Source organism: Andrographis paniculata, unplaced genomic scaffold (genome assembly GCF_009805555.1).
Source record: "Andrographis paniculata isolate CXL003 unplaced genomic scaffold, ASM980555v1 Contig56END, whole genome shotgun sequence".
NCBI classification, from domain to species: domain Eukaryota; kingdom Viridiplantae; phylum Streptophyta; class Magnoliopsida; order Lamiales; family Acanthaceae; genus Andrographis; species Andrographis paniculata.
Genome location: NW_026137591.1, coordinates 1,915,882 through 1,941,640, shown reverse-complemented (window position 1 = coordinate 1,941,640; position 25,759 = coordinate 1,915,882). Strand labels below are relative to the sequence as shown.

Sequence of the window (25,759 nt, the reverse complement as noted above, 5' to 3'; positions counted from 1 at the left end):
GAGGTGACTAGTGGTCCGATTCGGAGGAATAGATAGGCTGGCCCAAATAATCTTAAGTCAATCCAAATTTGTATACAGTCAAATTTGTATGCGGATAAGAATAAGAATAAGATTAATTTGGATGATGAATATAAGGAGAGAGTGAATAAAAAACTTCTTTAAAAAAAAACAAAAATAGGGAATATGAGGATATTACGGATAAGGTTCATCAGATGCATTTAAAAGGGAGTTAATATATAGAAAAGAGGATCCATCCAAAAAAAAATAATACAAATATCCGGCTTTTATATATTTTGCTTTCTTATTTGCTTTTTTTTTTTTATTTTTTATTTTTCTTCCTAAATTCATGTTATTTTTTTTCCAATTATCCATTTCTTAATCAAATTCGTTTTTGTTTATATTGTTTTATTCCGATTCTTTCAATTTAATAGTTTAATTTTCCCATACAATTAGAATCGTTAATCACAAAAGACAAACCAATGAAGGCAATCAATCCATCATTAATTTGTCTATTCTTCGGGCAAATATTACAGCTACCATCAGTCGCAATTGTTAGAACTCAGGCAACTGAGCCGGATGACCCATGCTCATGTTCGTGTTCATCTCCTTCCCTCTCGGATGATTTTACATACCATCTTTTGAGGCGCACTGAAGCCTTTAGTACCTACACGAGCATCAATGATTGTCTGAATCTTTTAGCTTATTTTCGAGTCACCAAGAGTTTACTTTTAAGACAATAGTTTTCAATGGTTGTAAAAAGTACCTCTTCATCCCAATTGGTACGCCACATCATGAAGGTCAATACGATAGTCTCTGCTATGACTCCGCTTAACATTCCAATCCATATACCCTACCAATGTTAGAAGATATTTGGATTATGAGCGCTTAGTAAAATTGCACGTTGAATGTAATCGAAACAAATTTGTTATACATAATGGTTTTTAAGTAAAAACTTTGTTGTTAATCAAAATGCATAGAGCACGTGCTTACATCAAATATATATTTTTTCTCTTTAAACATTATCTCAAATACTCAATTTTTTTTTTCCTTTTTCAAAGTTCTTCAAGAATCTCTGTCTAGATGGATTTAAGATAACTAAAATTTTACTAAATTTAAAAATAATTAAAGGTTCTAATAATTAAACTTAAAATATTAAAAATATGAACTTCAAATCTAAGTATAAATTCAATGAATTAATGGTTTCTAACAATATATATATATATATACACCAAGAACGGATTTAGATTATGAATTTGAACTCAATTAGTGAATTTAAATGATAATTGTGGAACAACCGATCGAATGGTTTTGTTTATTTGTGCTTAGTTTTACTATACAATGTCATGTTAGTTAAAAATTCAATATATATATATATATATATACTCCCTCCATTGTCCAATTATGTACTCATTTGAACAGATACAAATTTTAAGAAAAATAGGTAAAAATAAATTTTTTTACTTTTTTGGATAAAGAAAAAGTAGAAAAATTGGTATTTTTTTACTAAAAAAGATAATAAATTTGGATGACAACCAAAAAAAAAAAAAAGAGAATAAATTTGAATAAAGGAGGAGTATTATTTTTACCTAAAAAATATTGAACGGCCACAAATAAAAAAATAAACATACAAGCAAACTTAGAACTCTCTTTAGAAGGAAATTCATGGGTACGTTTGAGTATTACCTTTACATGAAGCGAGGTCACATATACGAGCAAGATTCCGAGGGGTAAACCGATTACATAAAAGCATACGAGATTCAAAATCGCCACAGTGGCTTGCATACCCGCCCCGACAGCCACGCCTAATCGACACAAAAATAAAATAAAAACCTTAGAGCCAAATATTTCGAATATATATTACTCCATTTAGACAAAAGTTTTTAGAATTATGGAGTTTTGAAAAAAATTGAAAAAAAAAAGTATTTAATATAATTAATACTCTCTTCATTTCGATCCCAAAAATAATAAAAATAATACGTTCAATTGAGACGAAAGAGTATTTTATAAAAAAAAAAAAAGGTATTTAATATATTATATTTGTGTGTTTTTTCTTTTTTAAGTTATTGTTCATTAACAATGTCAAAACTTCCAAATATATATGTATATATGGTATGATCCTGTATATATATAAGGAAAAACAACCCGAGAAAATCGGATAAATGCTATTGAATAACACGGAGAAAGCAAGCAAGATGGATAGATCGGACACGGTCTTTACAACTTCCTCGTTTTCACTAAATAAGTACCCGATTTTATTCCCAAAGATCAAGCATACGGCCCAAATTGCCAATCCTATTATAAGAGAGGTCGAAAGTAGGACTTTAATCGCAAATTTTACGGCTTTGGCATCTCCTCGTATGAGCTCATTCGCTACACGCACACTACAAATTAGAACAAACAAAAAAAAAGTTTTGTCAAAAAAAAGTTGTCATTGTAAGATCATATCTAATAGGACGGGGATCCCCTGTTGATTGGATCAATAAGCATAATGCTGATTTGACAAGTCAGCATATATAATAAATATAGACAACAAATATTTCTATATAGCATAGCATATGTTTTATTAACACATAGAATATACTTTGCTATAACACAACATATAATGTGTTATAAATATGCTATAATGTATATAAGATATGAAGTCTACATTTATTATATATATATATTGATTAGAACAAATCAACATCATCGATCGAATCAGTAGGAGATCCGCCTCCTATCTCTAATAAGTATACGGCAAAGAGTCGAATGAGTTTACCATGCAGCGCAGAGGAGTCCAAGACAAACCATGAATTCCCATGAATTGATATTGAGGCTGCAATATTTGTTTTGGTACCATGATATCTTACAACATTTGTCTAGATATTTTTTCATCAAATTTTAAAGAAGAAAAAAACTTATGCTATGCCAAAAAAAAACTAATTACCATACGGAGAAGGCGGATATGGCCACCTCGGCGTCCTTCATGTATCCGGCGATTAAAACGAGTAGAGCATAGTACCACATCTCCAAGCTACAACATGGTTAACAATCGAAGATGTAATGACAAACAAATACAATGATGTAATGAAAAAAAAAAATTACACCAATTAAGTGTGTTCTTACCAAATCATAACACCAGAAGATATCGAGAGCTTCACGATGGGGAAAATATCCTTTAAAGCAGCCGAGTCGAAGCCTTTCCATGAGTCGGGACAATATCCACCTAACAAATAGATGAATGACCCCGCCGTTGTGATCAAACAAGAGATATTGATGGCTGCCATAGCACCGTTGACTCCCCAATCAAGAACGTTGACAAAAACCCACGACAAGGGAATGTGGACAACTAATCGCAAGACTGCTAAATATGCAACGATGACATTCTTTTGTTGTGCTTGTAAGAAAGGTCAAGTTAAAGACGAGCATGTAGCAGAAGGGAATGAACCATAGAGCGATGTACCAGGCGGAATTAGCAATATTTGGCTCTTCGCCGAGTAGTTTGAAGATGAACGACGCCAAGAAGAAAAGTGGCATCATGATGCTTAGCGTGATCAAGTCGACTATCCATGAGCGTTGCAAGAATATCCCCATCATGTGGGGTTGTTTTGCGCCGTAGGCTTGACCACACAAGGTCTCGGTTGCACTCGACATTCCGATCTAGAATTAAGAATACGACAAGATTCAATATGTACACAAAACTATCATTGTCGTTAAGCTTTTAATTCTTCAAGGGTTTGATGCTATAACATCAACTACTGTTTTTTATTTTTGTCTTACTTTCTAAAAGACTATATAATATGTGATTAATAATACATTTTATGTTACTTTAAACTAGGTGAGATGCTCATTAAATATTTCTTACATAAGAATATCTACTAGATGTTTTGGCTCCCAGCAACTTTTCATTAATGACCAATATTGAGAACATCTAAATGTATATTTGGTGCAAAGAATAAAAATTTAACGAAATAATAGTAGAAAATAAAATTACAAAGAAAAATTGTTTGATAAAACAAAAACATTATCAGAAAAATGTAACATAAAAATACAGTAATATGAATGAATCGATTTGATAGAGATGATACATTGTTGGAATTAGAAAAATAAATTGTGGCATAATTAGCATAATTAGCAGAATTTGTATTTATTCGACGTAATTAGTATAATTAGTATATAATAGACATTATTATTTAATAATTATCTTATATTAACTCACACGTACTTCTACAAATACCTATGTAATTGGTTTGAAAAAACAAATCATCGTGTTATATTATGCAAAAAACCATAAACCCCTTTGCTATTTTTGGCAATAAGCAGACATCAGTCAGGTTGTCGCAGCAGCTGTGTGACACAGATTGAATAATTATACCTCAGATAGGTACTGTGGCCGAGTTGCCACTTTTAGGAAGGTCAAACATGCTGGACATTTAATGCCTCATCTTTGTTGTCCTAAGACTGCACACAGTCAACTTGTCCTATGTGTGCAGGTTTTGTATTTTGGATGTATGCATGTGTATTTTCGTGGATAACATACAAGAACTTTTAGTGTGTTATTCTCTTCATCTGATAGAGCATTGAGAGGTTCATTTATGAAGGTTTGAAGAGACGAGAAGAAGGATTCTTAGAGTCGAAGCCGAATGAGATAACCATCCGATATGCAATCTTATTCTTAGCTTGGTTGTTGGTTTGCTGAAGTCGTTACAGAGTAGTAATACCCAGTCCATGATAGTTTGTAAAACCAAATAGAGCTTGGGTAGAAGATAGGTTGGGTAGTTTTGTATGGTATCTTGTATGGTGTAAACCAAAGGTTTGGTTTAGTTAAAACTTCTGGATTAGAATCCCCCCAAACATAGGTTGGAAAACCAAACTAGGTAAATAAACTTTGTGTATTGTTTTCTTTGTTGTACTTATTCAACCATTGATCTGTGCATGAACACACATTGTAGTTTCAACCACACAACAACTACGTTGTAAAGTTGTGTCTACATCGAAATGTTTCTCAGTTTTTCTACGCAAGTTACTCAGAGGTGTTGGACCTCTTATTCGATCGGCCCTACGATTTTCAACACATCGGATGAGAATATTACAAACTAGATTTACTTCGTGTGTCATTGTCTCATTCTATTTTCCTACATTTGGTATTATAGTCAGTTGGGCTTATTACACTAAGTCATCATGGCTTTGATGAATGGTGTTGGATCTTTGACTCAAGTTTCGAAATTTGACGGAAAGAATTTTGAGCACTAGAAGATCCTAATGGAAGTGCTATTCGGATTCCAAAAGTTGACCAATATCATTGAAGAATGATTTATGGCACCAGAACGACAACCATCCTTCTACCAGCTAAATTGAAAATTGTGAAGGATAATCGCAAGAAAGATCGTACAACACTTTGTTACATCTTTCAAGTGATAGACTCAACCATATTTGATAAAGTGGCACATGTAAAAACTGTTAAGGAAGCTTGGGATAATCTCATTAAAGATATACAAAGGTGTTGAGAATGTACAAAAGTTTCAGCTTAACTCCTTCCGACGCTAATTTGAACTCCTACAAATGGAGGCGTCTGAGTCTATATCAGATTATTTCTCATGGGTGATGACTCTTATCAATCAAATGAAAGCCAACGGTGAAACAATCAAAGATCAACAAGTTGCGGAGAAAGTTCTACGTACTTTAATTTTGGAGTTTGAGTATATAGTAACATTCATTGAAGGATCTTTCCATGTTATTCATTGATGAGCTTTTAGGATCTCTAGAAATACATGAGCAAAGACGTAAGGAGAAGTTAAAAATAATAGAAACATCTCTACAATCCTAATTGTTATTGACGGATGAAAGAAATAATTCTTTTACTCTTAAAAAGGATAAAAGAAGACCGGGGAAGACCAAGGGCAAAAGAAGGATAATAGCATATACATTGTTATAACTGTTAAAAAATATGAGAATTATAAGACGAGTTCCGGAGAAAGGGGAACGGTGGTCCTGGAATTCATGCAAAATTAGTAAAAACATGATAAAAAAAATGACAGGCTTGAGAAAATGCTACTTGTAACACCCCGACGCGCAAGCCATGCAAAGTGAGGAATGTTGGAATCGTAGACTAGCTTTACAAGTCAACACGAGCCCTTCCAACACGCTTTGTCCTCACTCACATACTTTGTCCTCACTCATACGCACTCTTAGGGACTTCCCATGTGGTCACCTTTTATGATATTACTCTAAGGTAAACACGTTTAACTCCAGAATTCTTTCAGTAGGACCCTCGAAAAAAATGTAAATATTGTTGACATGAATAGTCTATTAAATCCACTTAATCTCTATTTAATCTTGGATGGTCTAATATCGGTTCATCCATACACGAAAATTGGCTTAGCACCGGCCTAACTCCGGGTATTTTCATTTGCAATGGAGCAATGACAAATCACAATAATATTTGATACCTGAGTACAGGGTATGGTAATTATATATGTGGAGAGAAGAAATTGTTCTCCATGTTTGATGATACATTTCGATTGGTGGTGAGATTTGGTAATAATACTAAGGTTCCTATCATAGAAAAAAAAGTAGTCAAAATAAAAGCAGAGGATGGAACCACTCAACTCATATATAATGTACACTATGTTCCAAGTCTTCATGAGAACCTTCTAAGCATGGGACAATTGTCGAAGCGTGGCTACAGGGATCAACATTCAAGAAAGCATGTGGACGATTCGGGACGAGAGAAGAGTTTGCAAAGAACAAATAATTTCCTCTTTCTTTTGATTATTAATTACACTACCTCATGTTTTACCGCTACTATTGAAGATAGTTCATGGATTTGGCATAAACAGTTTGAGCATGTCAATTCAATAGTCTAAAGTTGATATCTCATACAAAAATTGTACAAGGACTACCCGAGAGCTCACCATCAAAAGCAATATGTGAACCGTGCATAATTGAAAAGAAGTACTAAGAAATCTCCCAATTAGGGAAATTATGGAAAGCCTCAAAAGTCTAGAATTGGTTCATTTTGATCTTTGTGGACCGTTTTTTATCATTGAGTGGCAAATACAGGTACTATGCCACATTTATTGATGAATTTAGTCAAACTACATGAATGTTTTTTTTTTTTTGCAATACAAGTTTGACACCATTGATGTTTTCAACAAATTCAAGGCCTATGTTGAGAAGTAAAGTGACAGTCATATTTGTAATCTTAGGACCAATTGTGGCATTGAATACTTGGTGGGAGAATAGTTTTCAAATTTTATGGCATCAAACACTAATTGACTTCAAGGTACACTCCACAATAAAATGGCATTGCAAAAAGGAAAAATCGTACCATAGTCGACATGGCTTGAACGATGCTCCACTCAAAATAATTGTGATACCCCTCGGAGTTGGATTGGTACTAGGCCAACTTCTGTGAATGAGCCGGTGCTAGGCCATCCAAAGTTGAATAGTAATTAAATAGATTAAAGAGACTACATATGTCAACAATATACACATTCTTTTTCGAGAGTCCTACTGAAAGAACTCTAGAATTAAGCGTGTTTGCCTTAGAGTAATTTGAGTTGGGTGACCCCTTGGAAAGTCTCACAGGATGCGGGTGAGTGAAGACAGAAGCACGCTGGAATGATTCATGTTGACCTGTGGGGCCAGTCTAATCACGACATGCCCTGTATTGCGTGGCTTGCGGGCCGGGGTATCACAGTTGGTATCAAAGGCAACCTGCGATAGCCTGCAATCGTTGACCGGACTGGTGACGGGCCTAGCAGTTGACAATCCTTGGGATGCAACATGGATGTTGCATTCTAAAGTGTGGGAGGATGTGGTACCCCGGAGTTGAACCGATGTTAGGCCAACTCCGTGTGGATCAGTTGGTATCAGACCATCCGAGGTTGAATAGTAATTAAATGGATTGAATAGACTACTCATGTCAACAATGTTCATATTCTTTTTCGGGAGCTCTACTAAAAGAACTCTAGAGTTAAGTGTGCTTACCCTAGAGCAATTTGAGTTGAGGATAGGTGACCCCCTGAGAAGTTTCCCAGAGTGCGCGTGAGTGAGGACGGAAGCGCGCTGGAATAACTCATGTTGACCTGTGGGGCCAGTCTAATCCCGACATGCCCGGTCTTGCGTGGCTTGCGGGCCGGGGTGTCACAATAATTGCCTAAGCAGTTTTGGACTAAAGCAATAGCATGAGCCATATATCTATTGAACTGATGTCCAACTGAAGGGCTAGAGTTGAAGACCTCCTATGAAATTTGGCTAGGTCAAAAGTCATAAATGATACATCTCAAAGTGTTTGGTTGTGTTCCGTATACCTATATACCAAAGAAGATCCACAAGAAGTTTGATGCAAAGAGTAAGAAATATATATTTCTCGGTTATATTGGAGTTACCAAGGATTATTGGTTGTATAATCTGGCCATAAAAAAAAAAATTATTGTAAGTTGATATGTTATATTTGATGAGAATGACATATGGAAGTGGACGTCTATCAGAAAATGAAAGGTCAGACTATGTTGGCCTAACAAAGGAGGAACAAATAGTTCATATCAATTTGATGGGCTTCTCTAACAAAAACTTTTCACCCGACCACGGCGAGATCACACTCTCCCAACTCGAATGAAGGATTACGTTCTACCTGACTATGTAAGTAATGAGATTGAAGATAAAGTTGTCAAGTTTGCTATTTTTGCATTTTGGGACCCAAAGACATATCAAGATAAGCATGTATTGGGTTCGGGCCATGGAGAATGAAATATGAGAAATCGAGAAGAATGATACATGGAAACTTACAATCCTTCCACCGACAAAGAAATTGTGGATACTACTTTCCTTAGCTACTCAAAATTATTGGAAGATCTACCAAATGGATGTTAAGTCCGCATTTCTCAATGGCATACTTGAGAATGAGGTATATATGGATCAACCTCTTGGATTTGTCAAGAAAAAAGAAGATGAAACAATGTCTAGGTTGAAGAAAGCCCTTTACGAGCTCCAGCAAACGCCGAGAGTATGGTACACTCGCATTGATTCTACTTCATTAATCATGATTTTAGTCGATGTCCTTTTGAACACATATGAAATGCTAAAATTGGATTAAATGGCTATCATATATCTCCATATTGATGATTTAATATTTACCGGAGATAGTCAAGACATGATTGAGAATTCCATGACTCATGAATTCAAGATGGCGGATATGGGTCTTATGTCCTACTTTCTTGGCCTTGAGGCTCATCAATCCGACAAGGAATCTTCATTAACATAGGTATGCTAGTAACATTATTGAGCGTTTCAAGGTGACATATTGCAAGCCGGGGAGCATACCTATGAAAGCAAGGTTGATCTTGACTCAATATGGAAGTGGCCCGATTTTTAATCCAACGTACTTCAAACAATTGATGGGGAGTTTGCACTATTTGACATTCACCCGATCAGATCTTGCTTACAGTGTCGGGGTGACTTGTAGATTGAATCTCCAAAGTAGTCACATTTTCAAGCAGTAAAGAAGATTCTTTTCTACATCAAGGAAATTACAAAAAGGAATCTATTACGATTATTTCTATAATATTCAACTCATCGATAGTGATTGGGAAGGTGACGTTGATGATAGGAAAAACACATCCAGATACATTTTCTCTTTGGGAAAAGACCATTCTCTTGGTCCTAAAAAAAACAATAAAGTATTACCTTGTCCACCACGGAAGCCGAGTACGTAGTTACAACTCATTGTACTACTCAAGTCATTTGGTTGCATCAAATGCTAACCGAGCTTTGACACAACCAAAACATCCAATGGTGATCAAGTGCAACAAGAATTCGGCAATTGCATTGGCCAAGAACCCGGTCTTCCATGAAAGAAGTGTTGTGCAACTTCCCATGTCCCACATCAAAATTGTGATAAAAAGATAGGGGTATTGGCTCCTACAAATTGACCAATTTGGGTCTTATTTTAGAGTACGACAACAAACCTTTTTTCTTTAGTAACTAGAGAGAGCGAAACTGAGATTTGGTGAGTTGTTGTGAGGAGGATTTTACAATTTTGTCCGTACAAAAATTGTAATAAAAAATTTTAGTGGATTATTCCATTTTGGGATCGTGGATGTAGGTATGTTGTGAAACCGAACCATGTTAAATTCTCGTGTCTTGTTATTTTGTTTTTTCTCTCTTCCCTTGTGTGTTCCCAACAAGTGGTATCAGAGCGGGGTCATTTTTGAGCGAAGTCTTGGCAAAGGGAGAAGAAAATGAGCAAGAGGTGTTTCGCGAGAAGTTGACGGCACGCCAGCAGTCCGGGTTGTAGTTCTGCAGCGGGTTCTGGCAACACACCAGATTTCTGCCAAAAAGGTCGGTTTTACCTTATGTGAGTTCCTGGCTTTATTTTTTAGCCTCAGTTTATTTGGTTATTGAAAGTGTTTGTTTATTGGAGAGTTATTAAGCACTATGTCCACTAATTTGTAATATGAGGTTCCGCTCTTTGATAGAAAGAGTGATTTTACTATGTGGAAAAACACAGATTATTTAGTGCAGCAAGGTCTTGATGTTGCCTTGGAAGATGTAAAGCCAGATGGTATGAAAGAAGGTGATTGGAGTATGATCCGTAAAAAGGCTGTTAGCACGATTAGATTGGCACTCACCCAGCAGATAAAGGTTACCGTGTTGACGGAAACATCGCCGAAGAGTTTTTGGGATACTTTGAAGAGTAAATTTGCCACGAAGACATTGACTTACCGCCTTATTATGAAAATGGATCTATACTATTTGAAAATGGAGGAAAGAGGTAATATAATTGACCAAGTTTAATGAGCTAGTATGTCGATTGTTGAATGCAGGAGAGGAAATTAAAGAGGAAAAGCAAACGTTACTCTTGTTAGCTTCATTGCCCAAATCCTACAAGTTGTTGGTGCAATCGATGTTAGTTGGAAAAACTACATTGAAATTAAATGAGACAATAACGGTTTTGAAGGAGAATGACAAGATAATGGGAAATAAAGGCGCTTCAAAGGAGAGTAACTACTAGCTGTGGGAAGTTTTGAAAGATGGAGAAAAATGAAGAGTGATTGTGGTTGAAGATTGAAATCTCGGCCGAGAAATTACAACTCTGTTGAGTGTCATTATTGTGGAGAGCTTGGTCACATTCAAAATCACTGTCACATTTTTAAAGAAGACTTAAGAAGTCTGAGAAATTTGAAGGGTAAGTCGAAAGTTGAGAACACTCCGCGAATATGGTCAATTATGAAAGTGATTTACTTCTTTTAAATACAAATCCTCTTGAGAATTCTAATTGAGTGATGGATTCTGCTGCCGATGTTCATATATGTAAAGATCAAGCTTTATTTGATACTTTGCATACAAAAAGAGATTTTGGCTATATCAATGTGGGGAATAAAATGAAGCATCGAATTGAAGTCATTGGAAGAGTTTGCTTGAAGCTCCACAATGGTAATGTCAAAACAATTTTTAATGTGAGGTATGTGCCTACTGTTGGAGCTAATGTTATTTCATTGGGCGAGTTGGCTTCACATGGACATAGATATGTTGGTACTAAAAATCAGTACAAAGTGTACAAGGGTGACAACTTGATTATGCAAGGGAGGAAGAAACAAAACAACATTTATTATTTAGATGGATGCGCTTTACGAACAAATGTGGAAAGTAGCAATGATACGAATAATCAGAAAATCGAGAAGAGAGTTTGTTTTTCTGACATGACCGAAATATGTGAGACTATGGGAAGAGGGAGGATTTTTTGTGTAACTTCTCATGTCCCACATCAAAAGTGTGATAAAAAGGTAGAGACATTGACTCCTATAAATTGACCCATTTGGGTCCTATTTTAGAATACTACGACAATTTTTTTTTTCTTTAATAACTAGAGATAGTGAAATTGAGAATTGGTGATTTGTTGTGAGGAGTATTTTACAATTTTGTCCGTGCAAAAATTGTAATAAATATTTTAGTGGATTATTCCATTTTGGGATCATGGATGTAAATCTGTTGTAAGACCAAACCACGTTAAATTATCTTGTCTTATTATTTTGTTTTTTCTCTCTTCCCTTGTATGTTCCCAACAAGAAGTAAGCACATTAATATACAATATCACTTTATTAGAGATCTATTGAAGTCTAAGAAGATTGTGCTCGAGTTTTGCAGGTGTGAAGAACAATTGGCCGAACAAAAGCATTGAAGTTCCACATCTTTCTTATACCAAAATGAAAAAAATGAATAGATAGATATGAGACAGAAGGAGTACTTTCTGCCCCAAGTTATATTTATTTTAATTTTTTTTATTGTTGTTAAATTTATACACAATCTATTTATAAAAATAATTTTATTTATTAATAATTTTATTATTTTTATTTTAAAAAAATAATAATCAATTTGCTACTATTTTTTTAATTATCACATTCAATTTTAATAATTCTCTCACTTTTTTTATATACTCCACTTTTATATTAAAATATTATTATTTTAAAATTTCAGGGTCTAAATAAAACAATATAATTAATCGGAAACGATGAAGTAATAATGAAGGCCACTATTAAAAACATCCATTGATGATTCAATCCATTTAATTTAGGTTTTTTTTTCTTCTTTTCTTTTGTTTTTCTTTTTTTAATCCTAGAAGATCACTTCAAAAAAATTTATAATTCAAAATACTCGGTTTATATAGATAATTTGGAAATTTTTCTTATCAAAATACTTCGGATGTGTTCATGTTATAAGAAGAATATTATTTTTTAAAAAAAAAAAAATTAATATATTACATATATTCATTATTTTTATATTATTTATATATTTTTTTATATTTTACATAAAAAAAAAATATATTTTTAAATTATTTTACTAAACAATCAAATTTTACGTAAAATATATTTTTTCTCTCATAAAATACAACATCTAAGTACTAACTTTTTAATATTCTCAAATTTTAAATTAGCAAAATCTATCTCAACAGTCTTTATACTCTTGTTTTTCCTTTTTTTAACATGATAAAAAAAAATTATATTATCAAAAAAATCTAGTTTTTTTTTTTTTTTTTTTTTGTCAGAAAGAAATTCACTTCATGTGTGTTTCTTTTATCAAATAAATTTTTCCAAAAAATCAAATATAACAAAGAAGGTTTTTACTCTTATTTTTTATTTGTGTCCAATTCAAATAAGAGCACAGTTTTGGATGGAGTATATATTTGAGTATCTCACAAATCTTATTTCTTTAATAATGATCGAGAGTCTACTATTTTGGCTATTAGTATTTCTTAACCGTAAAATTTAATATTCTATATTTTCGATTAATTTTCTTTTTTTTTATGCTTAAAACTAATATATAATAAAAATATATAAACTCATCGTCAAGATCACTCACTTTTTTTTCTGCATTTCTTCGACGTGTTACCGTCATATTTAATCTCTTCAAAAATCAAATAAATAAACCCTACCATCAACATATACATTTTTTAAGCCTTTCCTAATAGTTGCAACTAATTTTCCCAATTTAAAAAATGACCAAAAGCTAATAAATAAATAAATATTTAATTAATCAAAGCAGGGAGGAAGGTAGGAGTTGAAGGAGGAGCGGTTACCAAAATTCCATTGACGAAGTGGACGCCTAAGGTCTGAATCAGAGCGTAGCCGGCGAGGTCGACGGAGCTGATGTGACCGATGAACGACTGTGTAACGATCAGAGTACCGAAGGAAGAAACTCGCGAGATAATCCCCGGGAAAGCGACTTTCCATATCTTCTTCGACTCGTCCAACGCTCTTACCGACAAACTGTTTCTTCTCTCGTCGTTTTCGTCGGTCGGAGGATTCCGGAGCAGCTTCTCCTGAATCTCGCTCCCCATCTTCTTCCTCCTGCAGCTGCGATTTCTATAGAGAGAGAGAGAGGTTGAAGTGGACTAATGAAAGGAAATGAGGTTCGTGTGACTTGTGAGCAATGAGGAGTTCAAAGATGGAAAAAAATTATTATAATGATAATGATAATAATAATAATAATAATAATAAATTCAGAGGAGCATGATGACTTAATGTGAATATGCGATCGATCGCGTGAGTGCTTTCAGTGGTTTTTTTTCCTTTCATCTTTAAGGTAAAATATATATACATATATATATTAGTGCTTGTGTGTGCTGCCCAGTTTTTTTTTGGTTCTGATAGAATATTTTTTTTAATTTATTTTTTCTGATTTAATCTGCTGTATAAGTTAATTAGTTTGTGTATATTTTTTGTTTTTAATTTTTTAATTTTTTTAAGAAAAGATAATATAAATATATTTTATGAAAAAAAAAAACATATTGACCAACTTAGTTATATAAAAGAAGAAAAGAATGAGAAAAAAATAATAATAATATAAATATATTTTAGAAAAAAAAAATGTTGATCAAATTAGTCATATGTGAGGGGAAGAGAATGCGATAAAGAGAAAAAAAAATAATATAAATATATTTTATGGACAAAAAGAGAAAAAAGAAAATGTTCAGCTAAATTAGTTTTATGAGAGAGATAAAGAATGAAAAAAAAAGAAAAAAGATAATATAAATATATTTTACAGAAAAAAATAGAAAAAAAAAAAGAAAGTGACTAACGAATTGGTCTCATGAAAATAGAAAAAGAAGATAAATAAATGAAATGAATTATATAAATATATTTTCTTATAACTGTGCAACCAATCAATTTTAAAATATTTATTTATTTTTAAAAATATTTTTATATATTATATTTTTTTAGCTTATTTTTTATTATTAAAAAAATTATTTATTCTTTACAAAATGATATATATATATACCGATATATTTCAAATTTCTAATTAACTAATGTTTTGAAATAACTTTTTCAGTTTAAATTTTTTTACTTTTTATATGCCCTTAAAATTTTATTATCCATTTTACACAAATAAATATATTTTGATTATTTATTAATTATATTAGAATATTTTATTATATTATAATTTTACCTTTATAAATTTAAAATAATTAATTTTTTATATATAAATTATTTTAATTGTAAAATATATAAATTTATTAATGGCAAGATCGGAGTCCTCGGCTGATAGCAGTGCGTATCACGGAAAAGAAATAAAATCAACATAAAATAGAAAATATAAATATTAATAATTTATTTTTATATTAAAATTACATTATATAAATTTTATACTAAAAATAAATTATTTTATTGAAAATTATAAATATAATAAACTAATCGATAATTAACATAATAAATATATATCCGAAAAATTTATTATTTTATATTTTACATCATTTTCAATAGAAAAAACTATTTACATTTTTTTAATAAAAATATATTATTTTTTAAATCTAATTATAATAAAAATAAATAATATTTTATAACATTTTTACAATTTTCAATAACTAATAACAAAAGATTTCAAATATTATAAACTCAAAAAAACACAATTGAATATATTAATATATATATATATAAATGTCCTCAATTGTCATTTTACGTATAAACAGCTAATATCAAACAGTTGTTTTACCAAATATTTTAATACAAACAACTAATCGAATCAACTAGTCAAACCAGCTAATTGAATCAGTTAACATCTAATTGAATTAACAGCTATCAGCTAATTGTCAAACATACCCTAAATTTTTTAAATTATATATGAAAATGAATATATAAATTTAAATAAATAAAGAACATAAATATAGATATTTTTAAACAAAAATAAAGTGGCCGACGGAATTGGTCAAATTGAAAGATGAGAGAAAGAAAGATAATTAATTATATAAATATATACTCCCTCCGTCCCAAAACTATAGTCTTAATTGGGTTGGGTACGAGATTTAAGGAATATTGATATTATACTGGTAGTTAGTAAAAAGTACGGATAAAATACTTTTTTGCCCTTGTGAGTATATTAGTGTAGAAAATAATGACAATTGTGTAGTAAAAATGAAAAAATATGGGTAGTTTTATAGTGATATGGTTATTTATGGAAATAAGACTATCGTTTTTTTACTGACAAAAATGGTAAACAAAACTATTGTATTAGGACGGATGAAGTATTTTTTTTTTATAATTGTGCAACCAATGGTGTGTTTGACAATTAGATGATAGCAGTTAGTTGTTAACTTATTCGATTAGCTGTTAGTTGTTAGCTGATTCAATTAGCGGGTTGGACTAGCTGATTCGATTAGTTGTTTGTATTAAATTATTTGGTAAAATAACGGTTTGATATTAATTGTTTATACGTAAAATGACAATTAAGAACATTTTATATTTTATTTTCAAAATATTTAATTAAGTTTTTTCGGTAGGTAGACTTTTTTATAATTTTATTATTAATTTTAAAAATAGAATACATATATATAAAAAAGAGCTCAAGCGTGGACCCCATTTTTTGTAAATTTGTGCAATCCTGCAGTTACAGAATTTTGAGATTTTTTCATTTTCTTTTTATGTTTTGATTTTTCTACAATTTTTCATAATTAAAGTTATTTGATAAAAGTGATAGAGGGGTGATGGGGTTAGAAAAAATGGGTGATGTGATGATATGATTTTCATGATCTATATTCTATATATACATATATATTTGAGATCAGTGTCTAATTTATGCACTACAAAATTTTGGATTTTTTTTTTTAATTTATACTCATTTGCTTTGGAACTCATGTTCTTATAGGTTTTTTCACGGATGATCATTCTTATTGTTCATATATATATATATATATATTTTTTGTTTACTAAATTTTGTTTTTCTATTATTTTGCAGAAGCAAAACGTTTTCCGGACGTAATGTTGAGATATGTTATCGATTGCACTGTAATTTATCTTTCATTTTATTTTTTGTTTTTTTCCTTATTTATTTATTCTATCTATTTGTTGAGACATGTTAATCAAACAATTATCTACTCTCATTTATCTTTCATTCTATTTTTTGTTTTTTTTTTCTTTTTGATTGATTTTATCTATTTATGTTATTTAATAATTTTGTATTCACTTTGACGTTTTGGGAGAGAATACAATTTGGACGCAGGAAGATGTTCCAATCATTCAATTTCATAAGCACGAATACCTTCGTTTAATATCATATTTTTGGTGTAGAAAGTCTTAAATTCCGGATCTTCATAATTATTTTATAATATTTGGATAAATGTTGTTAGCTATATCTAAATATGAAAAAATTATTAGATTAAATTTTATTTTTTATTTTAAATATTAATTATTTGGATAATTTTCTATAATATTCAAATATTTTGTATTAGTTAAAAATATTATATATATTAATTAATTATTTTTGAATTATTTTTTATTTGTATACATATATTTACGTATTTATGTGCATTATTTTGTTAGTGTTAATGTTCTAATATTTTTGTTAAAATATTGATACTATATTTGGTAATTCTATGATTTTTTTTTTCACAGTTTTTAGACATACAGAATGAAGAAAAAAAAAACAAATAACAAGATAAAAAATGCAGCAGATGATATGCAGTACGCAAATAACAGTGGAAGAAACAAACAAGTATAAAATAATAAGAATATTATGTATACGTACGTTGTTTTTTTGTGTTAATTTTTATAATAGTTTTTTCACAATACTGATACTTTTTTATTTTTTGGTTTTGGTTTTTTTTTTTTTGTACAAATAAAGATACAAAATGCAAAAAAATGTCAAATAATAAGAATATTATTTGTATGTATTTTTTATTAATGTTTTGATTTTTTTTTCAAAATACTTATACTTACTTTATTTTTGGTAAATGTGAAGATAAAAATATAATTTTTTTTTAACAAATGAAGATGCAAATATGACATACATGTGATTTTTCAGATGTCATTGTTATAATATTTTTCACAATTTTCTTATTTTCTTTTCATATTCTCTCAATTTTTTACAATTGTTCTGATGTTTTTTGTATTGATTATAGTGTTTTTTGTTATTTTTAAAATTGTTTATTTTTGCTTTCAATTGTAGCATCCAGGGCATAGAAAGAGAGGAATATTAAAGAAGAAAAAAAAACCAGAAAAAAAAAGAAACTTAGAACAAAGAAGAAAAAAAAAGAAAAAAAAGATAAATGCAGGTGTTTAGCTATATCTTTGGTGGTTTTTTAATTTGTAATATATAAAAAATATTTTATTATACATTTAAGTGTAATTTAAAATTCTTATTAGCAATTCATCATAATTTATATTAAATTATATGTTATTTTTATTATTTTTTTTCATCCCAGAGAGTTACAATATTGTAATTAAGTTATCTGGGGAATTGATTTTATTTGTTAAGTTGTAAAAAACATTGTTATATGTATATGAATAATAATTTTATTTTCATAATCAATCAAGTTCTAAACACATCCAAATATATGTATAGCTTTTATATATTTTTTAATTGATTTTGTTCATAATAAATTAAATTATTATTTTAACATTAAGTTATTTTAGTTATATTGCATATTTTATTCCAAATATATAATGTAAATCATAATTTATATTATATATTTTTTTTCGAAAAAGTTTGTGTTCGAACAGTCATGGCTGATGTGGGTGTCTGCAGAGATTGACTGATGCCGGCTCTATTTGGTGCGTGTGTTTGGCCGAGAATATGGTAGATGATGATGATGTTTTTAGTTCGAGCTTGCAAAAGATCCGGTGGCAGCCGCTCAAATCAGAAGATGTGTTAAAATTATTGTTATGGGTGTAGCGAAGATTTGTTTGTTTTTCCTTTGTTTTTTAAGCAGTAGAATAAGAAATTTGTTTTGTAAAATATTGTTGGATTATATATTTTTATTTCTTAATTTATTGTATGATATTTAGTGGAAAGATCGACGGTTGTATAGGTTCTTGATATATTTTTTATAAATTAATTTTTAATATATTTGTATTTAAAAATAATAAAATAAATGCATAGTACTATCCAAAAGTAAATGCATATATTCTACTAAATTTTAAAATAATTATGTAAACACATATATATGTTTTAAAAAAACATAGACTTAGGTTTTAAATTTATTCTAAAATTACAACGTATATATTGATAAATAATTTTTATTTGTGATTACGATTGTAAAAAGATATAAAAAATATTATATTAAAGTTTTAAAATGTAATTTATTTTGCATTCAAAATTATTATAAATAATCTATTATATTATAATCTTATATTCAATTAAGAAATAAAAGTAAAACGCTATAAAATTAAATACGGAGATAGTATAATTCATTGATATTATTTTATTTTTATATATTGATTAAATATATATATATATAATATGTAAATAAATTACTTTTAAACAAAAAAATATGATTATAAATTTTTTCGTTGATTTAACCGTGCGTAGCACGATTATTCCACTAGTTTAAATAAATAAAGAATATAAATATAGATATTTTTAAACAAAAATGAAGTGGCTGACGAAATTGGTCAAATTGAAAGAGAATTAATTATATAAATATATATTTTTTTATAATTGTGCAACCAATGGTATGTTTGGCAATTAGATGATAGCGGTTAGCTGTTAACTTATTCGATTAGCTGATACTTGTCCGTAATTCAATTAACGAGTTTGACTAGCTGAATCGGTTAGCTGTTTGTATTAAAATATTTGGTAAAATTACAGTTTGATATTAGCTGTTTATACGTAAAATGACAATTAATGACATTTTATATTTTACTTTCAAAATATTTAGTTAAGTTTTTTCGGTAGGTAGATTTTTTTATAATTTTATTATTAATTTTAAAAATTAGAAAAAATTTAGTAAGATATTTATTTTTATTATTTTAAAAATATTTTTTAAAAAATTAATACAAGTTTATTGAAAAATATTTTTTTTTATTAGAAATAGTATAAATATAAAAGAACAAAAATTATTAACATATGTATTTTTATTAGATTAATTTTTAATTAATATATATCATTAAATTTATAATTTTAAATAAATATATTCATTTTTAATAAAAATATTATGTGATAAAAAATGCTATATAATTTATTCAATAATGTTAATATTTTTATATTATCTTTATTCTAGAAAATTAAAAAAAAATTATATATAAGATAATTGATATATAAAAAATAATTATTTTAAATTTATAAATATGAATTTATAAGTTACTAGAAGAAAATATATCTAAATAATTAATAAAGTGTAATAAAAAAATATATGAATATATGTGAAAGAATTAATTAATTTTAAGGGCTAATAAAGAATAAAAAAATTAAAATAAAAAGCTAATCTGAGACATTGATACATACAGCTTTTTCAGAATTAGTTTTTTGGACTCAATAAGCTAATTACTAATTTACCAAACACCAAAAAGCTGGTTTACTGATCAAACAGCTAAAAAGTTAAAGTTGTTTACCAAACACCCTAATCTATTTTTCTTTTTTGCAATTTTTTTTTTGTATTATATATCTTCTTTTTTGCAATTTTTTTTATATTATATTTTTTTGTGTATTATTAAAAAAATTATTCGGTACAAAATAAATAAATATATATTGATATATTTCAAATTTTGAATTAAATTTTAAAAGTTACATTACATGTATATGAATATAAAATCTAAATAAATGAACCATTATGAGAGAGAATGATAGAATAGGGAAGACATAAAATGAAAAAAAAAATGTCTTGTCGAATTGGTTAAATGAAATGAGAATAGTTCAGTCGGTTGAGATGAAAAGAGGGGAGAAAGTGGCTGAATTAGCCGGATGAAAATGAGGATAATCCAGTCGATTGGGACAGAAACAAATATAATCAATTATATAAATATATATAATTTTTATAACTGTACAACTTACCAATTTAAAAAATATATATATTTTTTTTTTCAAAATATTTTTTTATATTATACTTTTCTTTAGTTAATTTTTTTTTGTATTATTAGAAAAATATTCTTTACAAAATGATATATATACTGAATTGGTTTGATGAGAAGAAGAAAAATCGTCCCGTCGGTTGGGATAGAAAAATAAAAAAAGAAATATAATCAAATTGTATATTATTTTTCTTTTTTCAAAATATTTTTCTATATTATACTTTTCTTTAGATAATTTTTTCTGTATTATTAAAAGATTATCTTTATAAAATGATATATATACTAATTTAGTTGAGAAAGAGGAGAACCGTCAATTGGGATGGAAAGAGAAAATGCAGCTCAAAACATTCACTAAAGAGTGTTTACCCAAAGGAGTCATTTTGCCTCATCAGTGCACCAAAATGAATCCAAAGAATAAGTTCAGAAGAAGCTTTGTCTAACTAAAACATCTACAAAACAAAACAAAAAGAACTAGTAATTCATGTCTCACTCAATTTAACAAAACCAGACAGAATGGCTCTCTAGATAAGGATTCAATCTAGGGAAAATCGAAGGGGCAGTAAGAATTTCAATACCTTGTATTCTGAGAAGCACAATTTTATATCAGGGCTGATAGACATCTGGCAGCCGCAGCCCTACACTCGTGGCAGATTTTCCGATTACCTTTTTCATTTCATCAGACCGATCCACGGCAATGTTGTGTGAAAACAGCAGCTCCTGCAAATCCACATAATGTCAACATGTCTCACTCCTAACTTGCAAGGAAGCTGATTATATGTGTAGATTAATTATGTAGCAAAGTTATACGGAAATAAAAGTCGAGAACTTTATTTATGTACGAATGTAAATGAATCACATTATGTCGTGAAACTTCTAGCTTGAAAATGTTGCAAGTGACTTGTAATATTATTTGCTAATTCTCGAACCTTTTGGAATGGTCGTGTCCTAATGAAAGTAATTTCAATGATTTCAGTCTAAAAAGCTCTAACTATGCAGTTCTGATCAGAATTAAAGCTATGTTCGATAAAAAGAGACTGAAGTATTTTCAGTATCAACCTGTCAGTGCTATGTAGAGTAGTTAACCCGAATCAAAGCCAAAAATAGTACTCGTAAAAGGCTTGGCTCGACAGAACAGAGGGCATGCTTAAAGCTTCTAGACGAAAAAAGAGATGTAAAAATTTTCAGAAGAACGAAAATAGATATGGTCATTAACAATTCACATTAGAGCATATGATCATTCGTAACACACATAGTGTGTTCACCTAGATGTGTTCTTTTGGGAGATTTTTTCGGATTTCCACTATTCACTAATTTTTTTTCCCTACGAAATATCAAATCAAATACTTATTTTTTATATTATACTAAAAATCAATTTTACATTTAAAACATCATCACATCAACACCTATTTATATCATATCATACCACTAATCCAATTCAAATTTTTTACTATTTCAAATTCCAAAACAAACACACCATTAGTGTTTTAAGGTGATGCGAGTCCAAAAAATATTACTCAAATAATACAATATATACGCATAACAATAAAAGTCAACAAAATCACACAGAACATCATTCCTTATCATACTTTCAAAATTCCCCATATCTTACAACAAAAAACACACAAATACACCCGTAGTGTTATTTGCCTCTTTATTGTTACACAACAGCATCCCGCTAACAAAAAAAATTAAGAAAACTCGGCCTTAAATCCTTCAATAATGATAACAAACATATTGGTTTTTCAATTTGTGTGTTTCTATGACCGGTTGAATTAGACAAATCCTAAATTTTCAGGACAAGGATATGACCATTGCCAGAATGGAAAACAACAAATGCTAAAAAACAAATTCTAAGACCGGAATTTCAGGACAATCTATCCGTACTATGCAACCAGACACCATTGTTCAATCTGTTGACGGACGCAGAATCAAAACCATAGAAAATCTTATTAAATGAAATCAACAGATTTTACTTTGTCTTGTGGCCAATCTAAGGTGACTTGGATTTTGTAACTCCTAAAATAGTTTCACTTTTTATGCCAATCCAATAAGCAATTTAACTTCCAGCTGTAACAAAGTTCTAATCTAAAGAAAAAACTTATAAATCAAGCAAATAAACTTCATATGCAATTCCATGAGTTTGTAAAATTGATGTGATTAGAACCCCAACTCATCGCATTGAACAGGATTCTCAGGCCATTGGTAAGTCAAGTATTCCACGATATGGCCATTGCAACGTTCTTTAAATCATTTACTACTATAGATTACACAGGGCGTGTTCCGTTACAAGAGAGACTCAGAATCATCAAGAATTAGGACACAATATGGTTTTCTTCCTTTGGCCTAACTCCCAAGTAGGTAACAAAACTTGCTAAAGTTCACAATTTAGTAAAACAAAGTAAGACAAATTTTACTGGTGAGAGATTTCCTAAATCAAAGGCAAAGGAAAAAGATAGATGCCTTGACCTGGTTATATCCTTAAAATGTCCACAGAAAGATCATAGAAAACAAGGTATTGGCAAAATATTAGCACTCTCCACGAACACACTTCTACTTAAAAAGAAGCAGTTGGATTGTGTTTGCAAATTCAAACTTCTTCTAGTTCTAACTAGTTTACAAAACTTCAACTAGAGACTTCATTGTGCTTCTAATAGATTATTTATTTTTACAAAAGTACCGTAGTTTTGTTTGCACATTTTAAATCTTAGTGAAATAATAAAGTAGGTTACCCATCAACATGTCTTCCCAGAAATCACTGATTATATTTTTGCTATCTTATGTTCAAAACATCTTCCTATTCTTCTTCTTCTTCCTCCTAATTTCCAAACATTTCAGCTACTACTTTTAAGTCTAACTTCAAAATTTAATCTGCTCTTAACTATAAGTAAAAGGCAGAAATTGTGAATATAGAGCCGGAATAGAATAATTGAGCAAGAATTATACAAATTATCAATAAGGTTGATATCAGAAGTATGAAATAAAAAATCATTGCACTTGCTCAATTCCAATAGAACGATGCTAAGCCCATTTGAGTTATCATCTTTGCACCAATTCTCGAGCACCAAAGATTAATATAACTCAAATATTTACCAAGAACAAAGTAGACACAAAATCTTCAAAAATGAATAAATAAATGCCTAATGTTAGCCCTACAACAACCTTAAAAATGCCAATGATTTGTTTTCTCATTAACACCAGAATATTAATATTTCTCTGCCAATCAATATATGCAACAAAATAAGTATTTGTTATTACACAAAATTCCGTCCCAAGGAACCAAAATTTAATTGACCCTTCATCAGAGACAGTATGGCCAAAATTGTGCAACAGAAATTGCAAAGATGGTTTCTTCAAAAACAAACCGAAGGTAACCGCCCGAAATTCAGCTATAAAAACCCAATATGTACACAATTCAAGATATCTTTCAATTGATAACAAAATGTTTTGGTAAATTATTTGGAGATTGCCTGTTGTACTTCTTGCACTTCTATTTTTCTTTGTATTTACACTAACAACTTTAGAGGATTTTAAATTCTTCAGGTTTGCAAAAATCAATTTGAGGTTTCAGCCAAATTTTTCTTATCTATTGTTGATTTTCTGCAATTAACAGTAATATTAACAAAAATGAATATGAGAATGGAAAATAAAAGCACCTTATGGTGATGAACGCTGTTAAGATAGAAAGTATAATCGCTGGCAAGCTTTAAATTCAGCGGGTTGTTGTTGGCGTCCTTTCTGAATTCATGGCTGATGTAATCGAAGAAATGGGAATTGCGTTTCTCTTTTCCAATATTCTGCTTCACTGCTTTAAGAAGGCTCCTATAAACGCCCTTTGTCGTTGTATTTGCTCCGTGAATGATTGAACCCATCTTTCTCACCGATTCTTCCTCTCAATTCATCTCACCTTCAGTCAGAGACCCATCAACAATGAAACAGCTAATAAGCTGCCAAAAAAGACACAAAACAGTAACAAATAAATGAAGCACCATATTCAAATAAAGTAATTCTATGCTTCAATTGTAAGTTAGGGCATCCACGACCAGGGTTCGCTTTCTAGGTATGATGTCGACAATTTCGCAGACGAAGCAGAAGGTGCCTAATGTCGATGACGTATACGAAGATTTAAAAAAAAAAACTCACCAAATTCGCGACCGGCGGCAGCAGCGCAGGGGGAGAAGGTGGAAAAGGAAGAAGAAGAAGAAGAAGAAGAAAGAGGGAGAAGGAAGGAGAGGATCAGAACCGGTTGCGGTGTGGTGCAGACATGCCCAACCGGTTATTGAACCGGGTTCCGGTTCACACTCAAACCGAAACCCATTTTTTACGGTTCGATTCCAATATTTTTGAACCGAAGATCGCACGAACCAGAGGTTCAGTTTTTATTATTATTATTATTATTATTATTATTTAAGAAAAATAAATGGTAAATTGTATAATACTTTTGTATTTTACTTATTGCCTAAACTTTCTTTGTATCAAATTAAAGGTAAAAAATTATTTTTTGTCCAAATATAATCAAAATTCATCAATTTTTGTCATAATATAAAAATTCATCAATTTTGGTGATAATATAACCAAAATTCATCATTTTTTGTTCCACCGTCAACCAATCGATGAAAAATGCTAACTTAAACCTAACGAAACCGACGTAGCAAATGACCTGGAATGAACACGGCTGTGTACTATCCTACACGCCCGTGTTCCTACAAGTCAGCATCTGTCAATCACACTACACGGCCGTATATATATATGAACACGGTCGTATTAATCTGAACGGGCAATTTCCGCTATTCAACACTAATGTTTTGACGATACACACAGCCGTGTTATAGATGTTTCTGTCTACAACGCTTCTTCTTTCCCAGCTTTCTTTCAATTCTTTTTTTTTTGTTTCTTACGACCTTCTTCTTCTTCACGACTTGAAATTATCTAAAAGTTTTTCCTCCATCTTCTAAGTGAGACCATTTTCTTGTGAATCTCCCAAAGATATCTCATCGTCAGAA

The 25,759-nt window shown here is 30.2% G+C and overlaps 1 protein-coding gene and 1 pseudogene across 3 annotated transcripts; both read right to left on the bottom strand.

Annotated features, from left to right (window-relative positions):
- Window positions 1–459: 459 nt before the first annotated feature.
- Window positions 460–13,819, bottom strand: LOC127256676 (protein DETOXIFICATION 25-like; annotated as a pseudogene).
- Window positions 13,820–21,073: 7,254 nt separating this feature from the next.
- Window positions 21,074–25,002, bottom strand: LOC127256677 (uncharacterized). 3 transcript variants are annotated; one of them, XM_051282803.1, is made up of 4 exons: window positions 24,900–25,002; window positions 24,413–24,703; window positions 21,335–21,476; window positions 21,074–21,208 (listed from the first exon to the last, which is right to left on the bottom strand). In XM_051282803.1, exons 2-3 carry the CDS (start codon window positions 24,626–24,628, stop codon window positions 21,363–21,365), a joined length of 330 nt encoding a protein of 109 aa, XP_051138760.1. In that variant the 5' UTR covers window positions 24,629–24,703; window positions 24,900–25,002; the 3' UTR covers window positions 21,074–21,208; window positions 21,335–21,362. The 3 variants fall into 3 exon arrangements, with proteins under 3 accessions (XP_051138760.1, XP_051138758.1, XP_051138759.1); XM_051282801.1 differs by having other exon boundaries at window positions 21,074–21,476; XM_051282802.1 differs by having other exon boundaries at window positions 21,074–21,476; window positions 24,413–24,663; window positions 24,900–24,995.
- Window positions 25,003–25,759: the final 757 nt, after the last annotated feature.